Source organism: Nansenia antarctica (assembly GCF_963989245.1).
Source record: "Nansenia antarctica genome assembly, chromosome: 3".
Taxonomy (NCBI): domain Eukaryota; kingdom Metazoa; phylum Chordata; class Actinopteri; order Argentiniformes; family Microstomatidae; genus Nansenia; species Nansenia antarctica.
The window spans coordinates 58842092-58856360 of record NC_137688.1 but is presented as its reverse complement, the minus strand read 5'-3'; the positions used below and the strand labels follow the sequence as shown (position 1 = coordinate 58856360).

General features: G+C 42.6%; 1 protein-coding gene across 2 annotated transcripts in view; it reads right to left on the bottom strand.

Moving 5' to 3' along the window:
• Nucleotides 1-7548: 7548 nt before the first annotated feature.
• Nucleotides 7549-14269, bottom strand: part of cnksr3 (cnksr family member 3) — a 22311-nt gene continuing 15590 nt past the window's right edge. The window contains exons 6-13 of one of the 2 annotated variants that reach the window (XM_080525763.1): nt 13338-13457; nt 12832-12891; nt 12651-12719; nt 11965-12114; nt 10862-10974; nt 9755-9936; nt 9406-9492; nt 7549-9022 (exon numbers count right to left, since the gene is read on the bottom strand). In XM_080525763.1, the coding sequence (XP_080381889.1) occupies nt 8697-9022; nt 9406-9492; nt 9755-9936; nt 10862-10974; nt 11965-12114; nt 12651-12719; nt 12832-12891; nt 13338-13457 (1107 nt within the window). In that variant the 3' untranslated portion in view covers nt 7549-8696. The remainder of the gene's footprint in view (nt 9023-9405; nt 9493-9754; nt 9937-10861; nt 10975-11964; nt 12115-12650; nt 12720-12831; nt 12892-13337; nt 13458-14269) is intronic. The other variant, XM_080525764.1, reaches the window with a different exon arrangement.

The following is a 14269-nucleotide window of genomic DNA, read 5'->3' as shown; positions in this document are numbered from 1 at the left end:
TGAGTGGAAGAGCTCTGTCACACAGATGAAGACATCCCTCCAGAGTCTCTCTATTCTGTTGGGGGATAAAATATACACCATATGTATGGTGTAAACCACAAAGAGGGATGCATATATCAAAATATACTGCATGGGTAGGCTGCTCATTAACCCTACCCATGAAATATATACAAACGCCTCAGAGTGCTTCATACCATGGTCACCATTACAATAATATGGGTAATAGGTGTTGAACAATTGTAATTGGTGTAAGGTGTTACAGAGTATTGTTACAGAAATATGACTACTTGTGAAAGAAATACCTCTGGTTATGCACACTTCTCCCAGAAATGTGGGAGTGTCTGTCGATACCTCTGTTGGCCACCATGTAGCTTGCTACATCCCTGTTCTCGCCCCCTTTATCGCTGCGAACCCTGGATGGCAAGCCGTGTGCATGGACAGCCTCAAGAAAATGGGAACAGACTGTCTCGGCACGGTTGTTGTTGGATGCTTTCAGAAACACAACCATTCTGCTGAAACCATCTATCCCTCCATGGATAATGATGCGCCACCTTCAGAAAACATAAGAAATGACACATTTATGATGAATATGATTTTGTTTTTCTCAATTACTTGTTATTCATCACTTCTGACCAATATTATCTATGGATACCTGATAAGCTTATGATTCCCATCAATGTGCCACAAGCAGTTTGGTGCGGGGACACTGTACACCTTTCTTATTGTGTTCAGACGTAATGTACGCTCCAATACTCCCTCTGGGTCAACGCGTCTCATTGATTGTTGGACTCGGAGACCTATGATCATAATATCCAATAACAGTGATCATTAATACAATTTAAAAGGACAATATGGTTACAAAATATATCACATAACCTTGTTTTGTGGGATTTGGAGCTTTGTATACTGTTCTGCACTAACAACACAAGCTACTTTCCAAATCCCCCTCCCTCAATACACTGTATACAGTCATGCTTGAAAGTCGTCATCAGACTATGGGACTCAGACTATGGGACTCAAATAAAAGTATAAAATGTGTGGAAATTCCAACAGGGTTCACAAGCGTTCAAGCATGATATACGGATCCTGCTGTGGACTCATTTTCACCATCGACCTTTTTCAATTATTGTCCATTGGATGTAAACATGATTTAAACTTTCTTGACGGCAAATGTATTCATGTGATAAAACCTTTGGTGCCAAGATAGCTGTAGGTTTGCCAAACTCTGAATCAGACTACATACTCTGAACCCTGATGCCTCTCCCTTGAAGATGTCCTCGCACCATCTTGTACCCACAGTTGGGAAACATTTGCTGGATATCAGAGATAATGGTGTCCAGGTGCTCATCTTCCACATCAGAATAGAAATCTGATACCCTATTGTGAAAAAAAGATATATTGTAATATTTATGACATACTTATATGACGTTACATACAGTTTACAGTGATGTCTGTGTGTGTCCGTTCGTAGGATGATATTTAGGCCAAATTAATGCTGTGTACTGTGATGTCATAGAAAGTGGCATTGTAAATGGACTGACTTATATAGCGCCTTATTCCAAAGCGCTTTACAACGGCCTCTCATTCACCCATTCACACACACATTCACACACCAATGGCGGCAAGCTACCATGCAAGGCGCCGGCCTGCTCATTGGGAGCAATTTTGGGGTTCAGTGTCTTGCCCAAGGACACTTCGACATGTGGCCAGCCGGGATTCGAACCGCTGATCTGCCAACCTTGTGATCATTAGACGGCGACTCTACCTCCTGCGCCACAGCCGCCGCATTGTGATTTCATCTGACTAAAGCCCTGTCCGGATGGCATATAAATGACCTGAGGACCTCGGTAATATTTGTTTTACCCTAGGACCCCAGTGATTTTAATGACCGATCCGGATGGAATAAAAAATCTCCATGCATGTTTGCGTTTCGGGTGCAAGCTGCCATTTAACATCACAGAAGAAGCTGTTCCCGCCGGATGTTTTGTCAGACCCACAACACAACGCACGTGTAGCAACAACAAGTAATTTGATTGGACAAGAGGCATTCCATGACTGCTGATCAGATTTCCAGAGCGAATTTACGAACGCAGCCGAGTACCCAAGTACCCACTCGATATAATAAACAGCAGTTGAACTAATACTCATAATTTGTGGATACGTTCGTTTTGGGATGTGTGATCATCTAATTATGTGTAATTATGTGTTTCTAGCATGTCGATGTTCTATCAGAATGTTGTGATGTTATCAAAATTAAGAAGATGAAGGCTGAAATGGCGCAAAGCGGGGAAAAACAGACACGACATCTAAAATCTGGAACGATTATATTTCAAAACAAACTTTAACTCCCCGAGGGCTCTGACTACTGCCAAGTCTATCTGGGTTTATTTGCAAGGACCTTCGCCTGTACAGTGTTGTGGAAAACGAAGGTTTCTGCCGAATGCCGCTAACACTGGAACCACGATATTAAATACCAGTTAACAGATATTGGGATGTATCGTTGATGAATTGTCTCTTACAATCAGGCGCGGATCTATGGGTGGGCCTGGGCCCGCCCAGATTGACAGCTGGCCCACCCAGTCAGATTCATAAAAATACATAATAAATAATAATAATAATAAAATATTTTTAAAGTTTAATTTTCACTAACTAACTGTAATGTGAATAGTTTTGTCTTGCGACCGTCATTGCCACCGGCTTGTGAAGAGCTAACTGGTAGGACTACACCGTCGGATCTGTCAGCCATGGAGGAACCAGCCACTCAACCAAAGCTGGTAACATTCCCTACCACTGTAATAGATGGGAAATCGCGCTCCTTCAGTAGAAATTGGTACGAGAAGTTCAAGTGGATGGAATATAGTAAAGAAAGAGACGCTATTTTTTGTAAAGTGTGTCGACATTTCCCAGAGGCGCACACGGAGTTCACTTTTATAAGAGATGGATACAAAAATTGGAAACGTCTCCGGCAGGCCTGTGACAAACACGAGTCTAGCAAGCCGCATGCTGTTGCCCTCACCAAGTTGGATGGGTACAGGCAAAGCCATGGACCCCAAAGCCGTGGGACAGTGTTAAATCAAATGCACGGTGATGCCGTTTCATTCATAGAGCGAAACTGGCAACACGTTAAAGTTGTGTTAGACATTGCTATGTTGTGTGCCAAGTTGGAAATTCCACTTAGAGGTCACAGAGAAACGGAAGAGGCGCTCAATAAAGGTAATTTCTTGGAGCTATTCAAGTTCATGTCAAAATATGATCCAGAAATTGAAAATAGACTGAAGGAACTGCCTCGAAATGCCACGCTCCTAAGCCATCACATTCAGGATGAGCTGCTTGAGGCTGCAGCCTCACTGCTAATTCGAAAGATAAAGTCTGAACTGCATGAGCAATCCACATATGCCATACTTGCGGATGAGTATAAAGATCTATCCAAGCGCGAGCTAGTTGCTGTCTGTATTCGATTCATTCATGGAGGGGTAATTAACGAGCAGTAGGCTTTGTGGAAACTGCGGAATTGTCTGCTCAAGGAATATCACAGAGGATCCTAGTGTGTATTCGTTCATTTATTTGTTCATACATTCATTTATGTACCTATATATTTATTGTTAATTCTGTCAGACTTGGTCCTCCATAGTTGATGGTTATTGGTTAATTCATTGACTATTGCGTGCGCTTGAATGCCTTGCGTGTGTGTATTATAATAACTTGTTTGGCTGTCCGTTGCATTCTCTGGGTAGACAGGTACTTTATTTATTTTCCGTTCGTTTCATGGTCTGCATAGTGATCTCCTCCAGTCCCTGCGAATATTTTGCGTGCGTGCGTGTGCGTGTGTGTGTGCATGCGTGTTGGTCGTACCCAAATGTTTCGAGCACCCACGGGCAGAAACATAAATCGGCGCCTATGATCGCGAGCCCGGTTGTGTTCCATCCATCTGGCTGCTCATACATAGGTCTAAAACGTGCGGTGATGAGTTTCACTCAGGCCTACCCAGATTTTTCCAGGCCTACCCATCAGCCACTTTCTGTATCCGCCACTGCTTACAATGTATAGATTATCGGGGGTAATATTGTACGGTTATCAATACGTGAGTTACCTTGCGATTCCCACCCCTAACTTCATCCCTGTGTGTTGTCAGACACCGTGATTTATAGAGTGCTAGATCCAGACAAACTGCACAGTTTACAAGCTAATGTTAGGTAAATTCACTAGAACTGGTTCAGAAGAAGAAATCAGTCCATCGTCACTTACATCGTCGTCGATTAACTTTTTAGGTGGTTTGGTTATCCGATAGTGGAGATTCAAGGGAGTTAATAATGTCATCCACATCTATTGTTTGCACAGAGCTACCCCGGTCAAAACGGTAAATTCTAGTATTAATATCGCGTGCAAAAATCATGCAATGCGTATCAAATACTGACATGTCAATCCGGACGGTAATATAATTATCAGAGGACCTCAGGGTTTGCTGAAAAACAGTAAAGATAAGCTGTTAAGCATGCTTATCTCAAAGGTTGGTTTTAGTTTTAGTATTCAGATCAATGTGTGACTGACCTTATGTCGTTTTGCTCCATTCTTCTTCTGATCGTCCTCAGCGAAACGTTGAGTATACCGGCAACTGCTGTCGCTGATATGCCCAAGCTGAGGAAGCCCTCAATTAAACTGAACGGGACGTCCATTTTTGGACGGCCAGTGGTGGGGATCCCAGTCTCGGGTGCTGTTGCGTTTGGCCTCGTTAATGTCAACACATGTTGCTGTTGAATGGTCATCAAGGCGGTTACTGTTGCCTGAGGAAATTCTACACCCATAGCAGCAGAGATTTGCCCCATTCTATCTAACAGCCACTCTACACGGTAGAACACAAAATCGTTAGACACTGTGTTTTGCTCTACCTGAAGTAGGAGGCCACGGATGTCTCGTCGTACAATCTCAAATGTGTCCATGTTGTTAACCTTAGGACAACGGCTGATATGATACTAAAATACTAAATACTATACTATATAGCTATACTATATAATGATAATATATAAAGGCTATGATACTAGCTATGATATTATATGATAAAGGCTAGGCTAATACTATAAGGCTATAAGGGAAAGGCTCGTGGAAAGGCTGGAGACACACAGGCAACAAGTGCAGCAATTGGTGAAAGGGCAAACTTTAGGAGATGTTACAGTTTTTATAGTCTCTTACCGTAAAGCTGAGGAAGTGACATCACATAGCAAGCAGGAATATGCAAACAAATAAATATTTGTATATATAATATAATTGTTATATATAACAAATACATATATGAAACCGTAGAAACGTTGAAACCCCCCTCCAAAAAGATTGAACCCCCCCCAAAAAACACTTTTTTTTGCTTGCAGATTTATTTGTATTGCTTGCAAATTATAATTTTTGGATTGCAACATTAAGACAGGTGCAACTAAAAAAATTAGAATATCGTGCAAAAGTTCATTTATTTCAGTAATTCAACTTAAAGGGTTAAACTTAGATATTATATAGACTCATTACATGCAAAGTGAGATATTTCAAGCCTTTATTTGTTATAAATGTGATGATTATGGCTTACAGTGTATGAAAACCCCAAATTAAATATCTCAGAAAATTTGAATATTACATGAAATCAATAAGAAAAGGATTTTAAATACAGAAATGTCAGCCCTCTGAAAAGTATAATCATGTTATAATCATGTACTCAGTACTTGGTTTGGGCCCCTTTTGCATGAATTACTGCCTCAATGCGGCGTGGCATGGATGCTATCAGCCTGTGGCACTGCTGAGGTGTTATGGAAGCCCAGGATGCTTCAATAGCGGCCTTCAGCTCTTCTGCATTGTTCGGCTTCATGTCTCTCATCTTTCTCTTGGCAATGCCCCAAAGGTTCTCTATGGGGTTCAGGTCAGGCGAGTTTGCTGGCCAATCAAGCACAGGAATCCCATGGTCATTTAACCAGGTTTTGGTACTTTTGGCAGTGTGGGCAGGTGCCAAGTCCTGCTGGAAAATGAAGTCAGCATCTCCATAAAGCTTGTCTGCTGAAGGAAGCATGAAGTGCTCTAAAATGTCCTGGTAGACGGCTGCGTTGACTGTGGACTTAATAAAGCACAGTGGACCAACACCAGCAGATGACATGGCTCCCCAAATCAACACAGACTGTGGAAACTTCACACTGGACTTCAAGTGACTTGGGTTGTGTGCCTCTCCATTCTTCCTCCAGACTCTGGGACCTTGGTTTCCAAATGAGAGGCAACATTTGCTCTCATCAGAGAAGAGAACTTTGGACCACTGAGCAACAGACCAGTTCTTTTTTTCTTTAGCCCAGGTCAGACGCTTCTGACGTTGTTTGTTGTTCAGGAGCGGCTTTACAAGAGGAATGCTACATTTGAAGCCCATGTCCAGGATCCGTCTGTGTGTGGTGGGTGGTGGCTCTTGATGCACTCCAGCCTCAGTCCACTCCTTGTGAAGCTCCCACACATTTGAATGGCCTTTTCCTGACAATCCTCTCCAGGCTGCGGTCATCCCTGTTGTTTGTGCACCTTTTTCTTCCACACTTTTTCCTTCCACTTAACTTTCTATTAATGTGCTTTGATACAGCACTTTGCGAACATCCAACTTCTTTCGCAATTACCTTTTGAGGCTTTCCCTCCTTGTGGAGGGTGTCGATGATGGTTTTCTGCACAACTGTCAGGTCAGCAGCCTTCCCCATGATTGTGAATTCTACTGAACCAGACTGAGAGACCATTTAAAGGCTCAGGAACCCTTTGCAGGTGTTTTGGATTAATTGGCTGATTAGAGTGTGACACTTAAGCCTACAATATTGAACCTTTTCACAATATTCTGATTTTCTGAGATATTTAATTTGGGGTTTTCATAAACTATAAGACATACTCATCCAAATTATAACAAATAAAGGCTTGAAATATCTCACTTTGCATGTAATGAGTCTATATAATATTTAAGTTTAACCCTTTAAGTTGAATTACTGAAATAAATGAACTTTGGCACGATATTCAAATGTTTTGAGTTGCACCTGTATATGTACCACCATATACTTTTATTGGCCACTAAGTGTCACCGTACAGCTGGAAGATGCAAGTATTCAGTACAAACAATTGGGCCTTATATTAAGAATCAAGCCCAATTAGTTGTTTATAGTTCGGCTCAAACACCCACCTTTACTGGTTAGAAGGACAATTATAACATAACATAATAATTTTTCTTCAGGTGCTTTATCTTGGATTTCGGCTCCAATTCATAGTTAAATCCCCTTTTAGACATTGGCTGGTAAACCTGGGAGGTGGTTTGGTTGGTATTTGTCCAGACAGTTTGTGAAATGTCTTAAGTATATCCCCTTGCTCAAACCTTGGGGATGCCTCTGATCTCTATTACCAAACTGGCACTTGTGATACTGGCTGCAAGCACCTGAAATATTACTCACATTGAAAATGTCCTAAATAGGCCTACTTATTTCTAACATTTCTTTATTGCTACACCATAACGTTGTATAAAAACACGAAGAGGCCAACAAAGTGAATTGCACCTTTAATAGTATTCACAATGTTGAAAATATCACAGAGGTATCATATTGCAAAGTACTTGAATAGTCGTCATCAAAAAATCCTTTATTATAGACAATGTGAAAACGGTATAATTATTAAACATTTTTGCATAAAACTATTACTATATCCTATCCTGTGGTAAATCTCAATTTCCATTGGACTGGAGTGAAGATGCTGATTCAGTCCTTTTCAGACAAGCTTCACAGCTCTTGCATATGTTTACTATGTATGGTTACTTGAGTTGCAAAAGGCACTATATTGCAGTATGTTTCTGTCAGCATACTGGCCATGACATCATGTTATGGTTTCAGAGTAAGTCACACCTGAATCACTTAAAAATCGGTTAGTGAGATAAAGTAGTCACACATACATTTTAGAAATGTTACTTCAGAAAAAACATACACACTCACACATGCACATACATACAACTGTAGCACCAGATACAGCTTTTTCCTCATACATAGCTTGAAAGGCCACCTTTAGCAGTTTTCTCAACTATTGTAACATGAAACGGTATGAAGAAAAGCACACAATGAAAAGTTACTGGCATTACTACCAAAATGGATTTACTTTAAAATGACTACCAAATACAAAATAAAATGGTCAACAAAGACACGTAATAAAAGTTGTTAAAAGGATTTGAACATATTTACAAGGAATCTATCAACACAAACTAAATAACTTAATAATTACACATAGGAAAGTTCACTTACAAAAGCAAAAACAAATGTTTCCTAAACCTGAATTAGTGTCCGCCTCTTGGGGGAAGAATAGGACGAGAAAAAACAGAAACTCTTGTTTTCTATAATACTTCATACTTGGAAAAATATCAGATGTTTCTCCTCCAATCCATCAAGAATGGGTCGTAACACTGTCAGTACTGTATAGAACAGAATATTGACTCTCAACTAACATTTGTCACCCAAAAATGCATTAAGGTTCCAACCCAAATGGTCGACCGCTACGTGGTAGTGAAATAAAGTAAGGCGTTTCATCCGAGCCTCCGACAGCTGCTTGGAGCTCCAACAGAACAGTCCGGGTGTGGTAGATCATCATAACACTGAGTGGAGAGATGCCAGACCACTACGTGATGGCAAAGTAAAGGCACTGGGGGCGGGGACACTGTCCACTGGAGGCACTCGTCAGTGACTCAACAGCCTGAGACGGGCCAGCCAGCCCCCCAGGAGAGAAGAGGGTTCTGGGGGGGGGTGTTTGGACGAAGCAGCAGCAGCAGCAGCAGCGGTGGTGGCAGGGGCGGGGGCCTTTTTGGCCGAGGCTTCCTGATAGGGGATGGTGGCGCTGTTGTGCAGATCAGCGTTGATGAAGCACTGGCTGCCCCGGATGTGGTCGACACCGCGGACCAGCTGGCGCTCCCCCACGGGTCTGTAGGGTAGAGGGAAGCACGGGGCCTCCTCTGAGATGGTGTGGATCCGCTCGTTACTCAGGTATCTGTGTAGAAGGTCCTCTCCTACAGGGAGCACAGACAGACAGGCGTCTCAGCAGGCAACATTCCATACAGACACTTAACATCATTGAATGTTCACATGTACCGTGTGTGTACACACGCAGAAACATTACTGTTCCAAGGTTATCCTTGACGATATCTTCTTATCTTCGGTCTCAAGACAGAATCATGAGCAAAATCAACAGTGGTTACGCTAGGAGCTTACCCCCGAAGTTAATGATCGACGAGGTAAAAATTCAAGGCACGCAGTTAGATCCTGCCTCAGTTTGTTCTACTGTTAATGAACCTGTGAAATGCCCATTCCGATAACATTAGATTCGCCTGGGTAGGTTAGTGTGCTGCTTTGTTTTGGCTGTGTTGCGTCCAGGCAGGTGTTGCACGCTTACCTTTCCTCCCCTGAGCCCAGGGCCTGGAGGACGAATCAGACATGCCCAAGCATGTGTCTACAGGCATGGATATGGGCCGAGGTTTACCTGCAAGGGATTAAAATATATCCGTAGTTAACTTACAACCCATAACAACATCAGTCTCATCAATCTTTTTAATGCAATATAATCTATAAAATGATGGTGATTAACTGGAGAGGTGGTTTAGAGTGTGTGTGTGTGTGTGTGTGTGTGTGTGTGTGTGTGAGTGTGTGTGTGTGTGTGTGTGTGTGCGTGTGTGTGCGTGTGCGTGCGTGTGCGTGCGTGCGTGCGCGTGCATGCGTGTGTGTGTGTATATGAGGGTACTGACCACGTGAGGAGCTTGGCCTCATGCGGGCTGGGGCTGGCTGGATGTTGGGTTCTGGGGTGCAGACGGTGATCTTGTTGTCATAGTCTGCGATGGTGAAGCGTCGCCTGACTTCGAGGTCCAGAAAAGAGTTCGGGGACTTTGGTCTAATTTTGACACTTGAACTCACGTTTGTCTTCCCATCTCTTAGTAGAGAGAGAGAGAGGAGAGAAGGAAAAGAGAAGTGTTAAAATCATATCAGCAGATCAAACTCAATATCCAATAGTTTAGGGTATAGAGCCACTTTTTACATTCACACATTTCAACAGAAGTAGATTTCGTCCTGTAAATGAACACACAGCCTCTATGGGACCATGGGGGACCGAGCCTTCTGCTCGGCTGCGCCGCGCCTGTGGAACAGCCTTCCTAGCCAGCTAAGGGCAGTACAGAGCCTGGGGAACAGCCTTCCTAGCCAGCTAAGGGCAGTACAGAGCCTGGGGAACAGCCTTCCTAGCCAGCTAAGGGCAGTACAGAGCCTGTGGAACAGCCTTCCTAGCCAGCTAAGGGCAGTACAGAGCCTGTGGAACAGCCTTCCTAGCCAGCTAAGGGCAGTACAGAGCCTGTGGAACAGCCTTCCAAGCCAGCTAAGGGCAGTACAGAGCCTGTGGAACAGCCTTCCTAGCCAGCTAAGGGCAGTACAGAGCCTGTGGAACAGCCTTCCAAGCCAGCTAAGGGCAGTACAGAGCCTGTGGAACAGCCTTCCTAGCCAGCTAAGGGCAGTACAGAGCCTGGACTCTTTTAAGACAGGCCTAAAAACCTTTTTATTAAAAAACTTTAAAAAAATAAAAAATTTCGTCTTTTTTTTTTATGTTTTATGTTTTAACTTATTATGTTTTTAGAATGTTTTGTTTTTAACTTGTTATGTTTTTAGGTTGTTTTGTTTTTAACTTATTATGTTTTTACGGTTGTTGCTTTTCTCTCTGTAGCACTCTGAGATTCTTTTGAATGAAAAGTGCAATACAAATAAAATGCATTATTATTATTATTATTATTATTATTATTATTATTATTATTATTATTATTATTATTATTATTATCAAAACCCAGCTTGGTGGGCAGACAGGCACTCACCGTGGGGTATAGGGGACTGCTGGAGGAGGAGGGATATACAGGTCCAGAATGGCCGGCTTCTCCTTCTTCATTAGGATGTCAGACACACTTTTAGGAGAGTGGGCCTTCTGACTCTATCACACAAAACAACAACATACGGTACTTGTTAGTAATGGTAGAGATCAGTACCATGGACCTGCGTCTACTGTACATTACAGAAACATTGTCAAAATATATAGATGTACTGTACCGCTACGCATAAATCTGTGTAACTGCCTTAGACCAATCAATCAATCAATCATTCAATTATAACTTTCATCACAATCACACAATAGTACAATAATGAAACATTGTGCTTTATTTCTCATAACGAGTGGCCTAACTAACAGCACAACGCCTCTTTTGTTTCTCATGGCTTCCTGGACACTTCAGAGCCTCCTAGCTCTTTCTCGAGGGCCAATATGTTTCAAAACACTGGGATAAAGTCCATTTTGGATTACTGTTATTGCATAAACAGATCTAAAAGGCTTTTCAGGGGCCTACGTATGTAACACTCCTTTTTATCCCTCACTCTCAAACCCTGTTGAGGACCAATGACCTTTGGGCTGGGTGGAGTGAAGCAGTCAACAGTAAACTGAAGGGTGAGGTGAAGAGTGTCGACAGTCAGGGACGGGGCAAGGCCCTTTGACCGGAGACCTCTCTGGACCCTGAGATTAGAGGACGCAACAACTTAGCCGTCTAGTGACATTTAGGAACTCCGTTCTACGCAATCAGTTGAAAACACACATCCTGTACCTGCATCTAAACAGAGACCCAACACGCATTCTGTCACATTAGACGCCATTGTCAGTAAACATTACGTCAACGTCAAAACATGTTCGACATCAATGAAAGCTAATACTTGGACTATTGTTTCTATTCTTTTTTTAACGTGAAGAATGGATCCATTGTTCACCCAGCAACCCACCCAGTAAAACAGCCTGGGTGGCTGAGGAACTTGTTCTCTCTTGTCAGACCCCCTCCAAAAAAAAAAGACAAAAAGCGTTTTTACACATCAATGACAGATGTAAAATACAGTAGATCCAGTGTGAGATCAACACTGGGATAAGGGGTGCCAGCTCTACCTGTACGACCGGGGGCCTCCAGCGCATGTTCTTCAGGGGGGCAGGGGTGAAGCTGCAGGACGTGCCAGAGGGTCTCTTTTTCACCACCAACGCCACGCCCTGAGGGTCCGCTTTCAGTTTACCCACCAGGTTCTTCAGCTGCCAGCCGACCTGGACCGACGAGAGGTTCCCTCATCAGACACGTCATCACACGCATCATCACCCACCTATCTCAATACCCACCTCCGCCTGTGGCTGCACTAATGATGCAATGACATGACCTATCATCTGCTTGCTCCATTTACAGTCCACACACACTCAGTATTTAATAATAATAATAATAATAATAATAATAATAATAATAATAATACATTAGACTTATATAGCGCTTTTCTAGACACTCAAAGACGCTTTACAAACTGAAAAGATCGAGTAGTAAAATAAAAAGAAACAAAAAAAGAAATAAAAGAAAGTATAGGGTTAATTTTTTGATGACTAAATCTAAATCAAAGTGTCTTTGTAGGACAATCTACTCTGTATACTGCATATATATCTATTTGGGGGGGGGGGGGGAGTGGCGACCAAGCAACGCCAGCGTCCTCTCTCGACCGGCATTTTTAAAAAAGTGAATAGTGATGTCGGTTCAAAGTTTAAACAAATTCGGGTGACAGTGTCAGGTGAGAGTCAGGTGACGGAAGAATACCTACCACAGTCTGCTTGTTCACCTGGATGACCTCGTCTCCAGCGTGGATCCTGTGTGTTCTGTCTGCTGGAGACTGAGGAGAGGAAGAGGAGGATTTAGTATAGAGAGACGACAGGAGTGGATTACTGTAACTCACAATGCTCACTCCAGAGACCGTCTAGGACACATGCTAGAGGAATACTCACATTCTCTGTGGTTCCAGTGATGACATGAAGCCCGTCATAGGTGGATTTGATGTACATACCCTGAGAGACACATGGGGAAGAATCAGGCTTCATGTTTGATAAACCACACTGTACCATCTATCTCAGACTGTACCATCTATCTCAGACTGTAGCATCTATCTCAGACTGTACCTTCTATCTCAGGCTGTACCTTCTATCTCAGACTGTAGCATCTATCTCAGACTGTACCTTCTATCTCAGACTGTACCTTCTATCTCAGACTGTAGCATCTATCTCAGACTGTACCTTCTATCTCAGACTGTACCATCTATCTCATACTGTACCATCTATCTCAGACTGTACCATCTATCTCAGACTGTAGCATCTATCTCAGACTGTACTATCTATCTCAGACTGTAGCATCTATCTCAGACTGTACCTTCTCAGACTGTACCTTCTATCTCAGTCAAATCATGCTTTCAAGATTTTTTCCCTCCAAATTCACTCATTCATGTAACTCCTCTCACCAGTCCATCTCCAGCTCTGATGTTGGTGATGTGCACCTCCTCCAGACAGGCCACCTGACTCTTCAGAGGGTCAGAGGTCGTCCTCACCGTCTGGTCACAGATGCCATTCAGAGACCGCGACTGAAATTCATATGCAGTAGAACAACATATGCTAAGTTACAATGACCCAACACAACACTGACATGCTAACACAAATAACTGATAATTAATAATAAATGTATTTTGTAACATTCAAGCATGTCTGTCACTCTGCTTTCAGCTCTGTGCTCATTAAAATAATATATATATTTGTTTTATATTCCTTTGGTATGTATTTGTATTTTGACGAACCATGGCAACAAGAATTGCGCCACAAAGTTCCACTAATTCTAAGTCATAAATTAGCCTGATGTCATAGCTTTGTCATTATTAGGTGAGGCTGTAGTTAGGGATTGTCAAAAGAAAGGCAAGTACTGTAGTACAAGAGAACTCTATAGGACTTTGAGGCCTGTAAAAGCCAAACACAGCCTTGTATACGTATTACACAACTTGCCAATAAACATAGGAGGTTGAGGTGATACTATAGGCAGGGCTCTGAGGGAAACTGCTAATCCAAATGTATGTTATCACATGATGAAGTTTTCAGCTGACTGTGTGAGCGTCCTGAAAATGCAGTGTTATCTAACACAGGATATGGAAGCAGGGCTTCTGTGGACCATCACAGCACTGAGCTGCATAAACAAACTGCCTTGCTCAAAGAGAGAGAGAGCACATCATGGACCATGGGAGTCTCTACACAGGACAGGAAAGGGAAGTGCATGTTTGTGTATGCGGGAGTGTGTGTGTGTGTGTGTGTGTGTGTGTGTGTGTATGTGTATGTGTATGTGTATGTGTATGTGTATGTGTATGTGTATGTGTATGTGTATGTGTATGTGTACGTGTATGTGTATGTG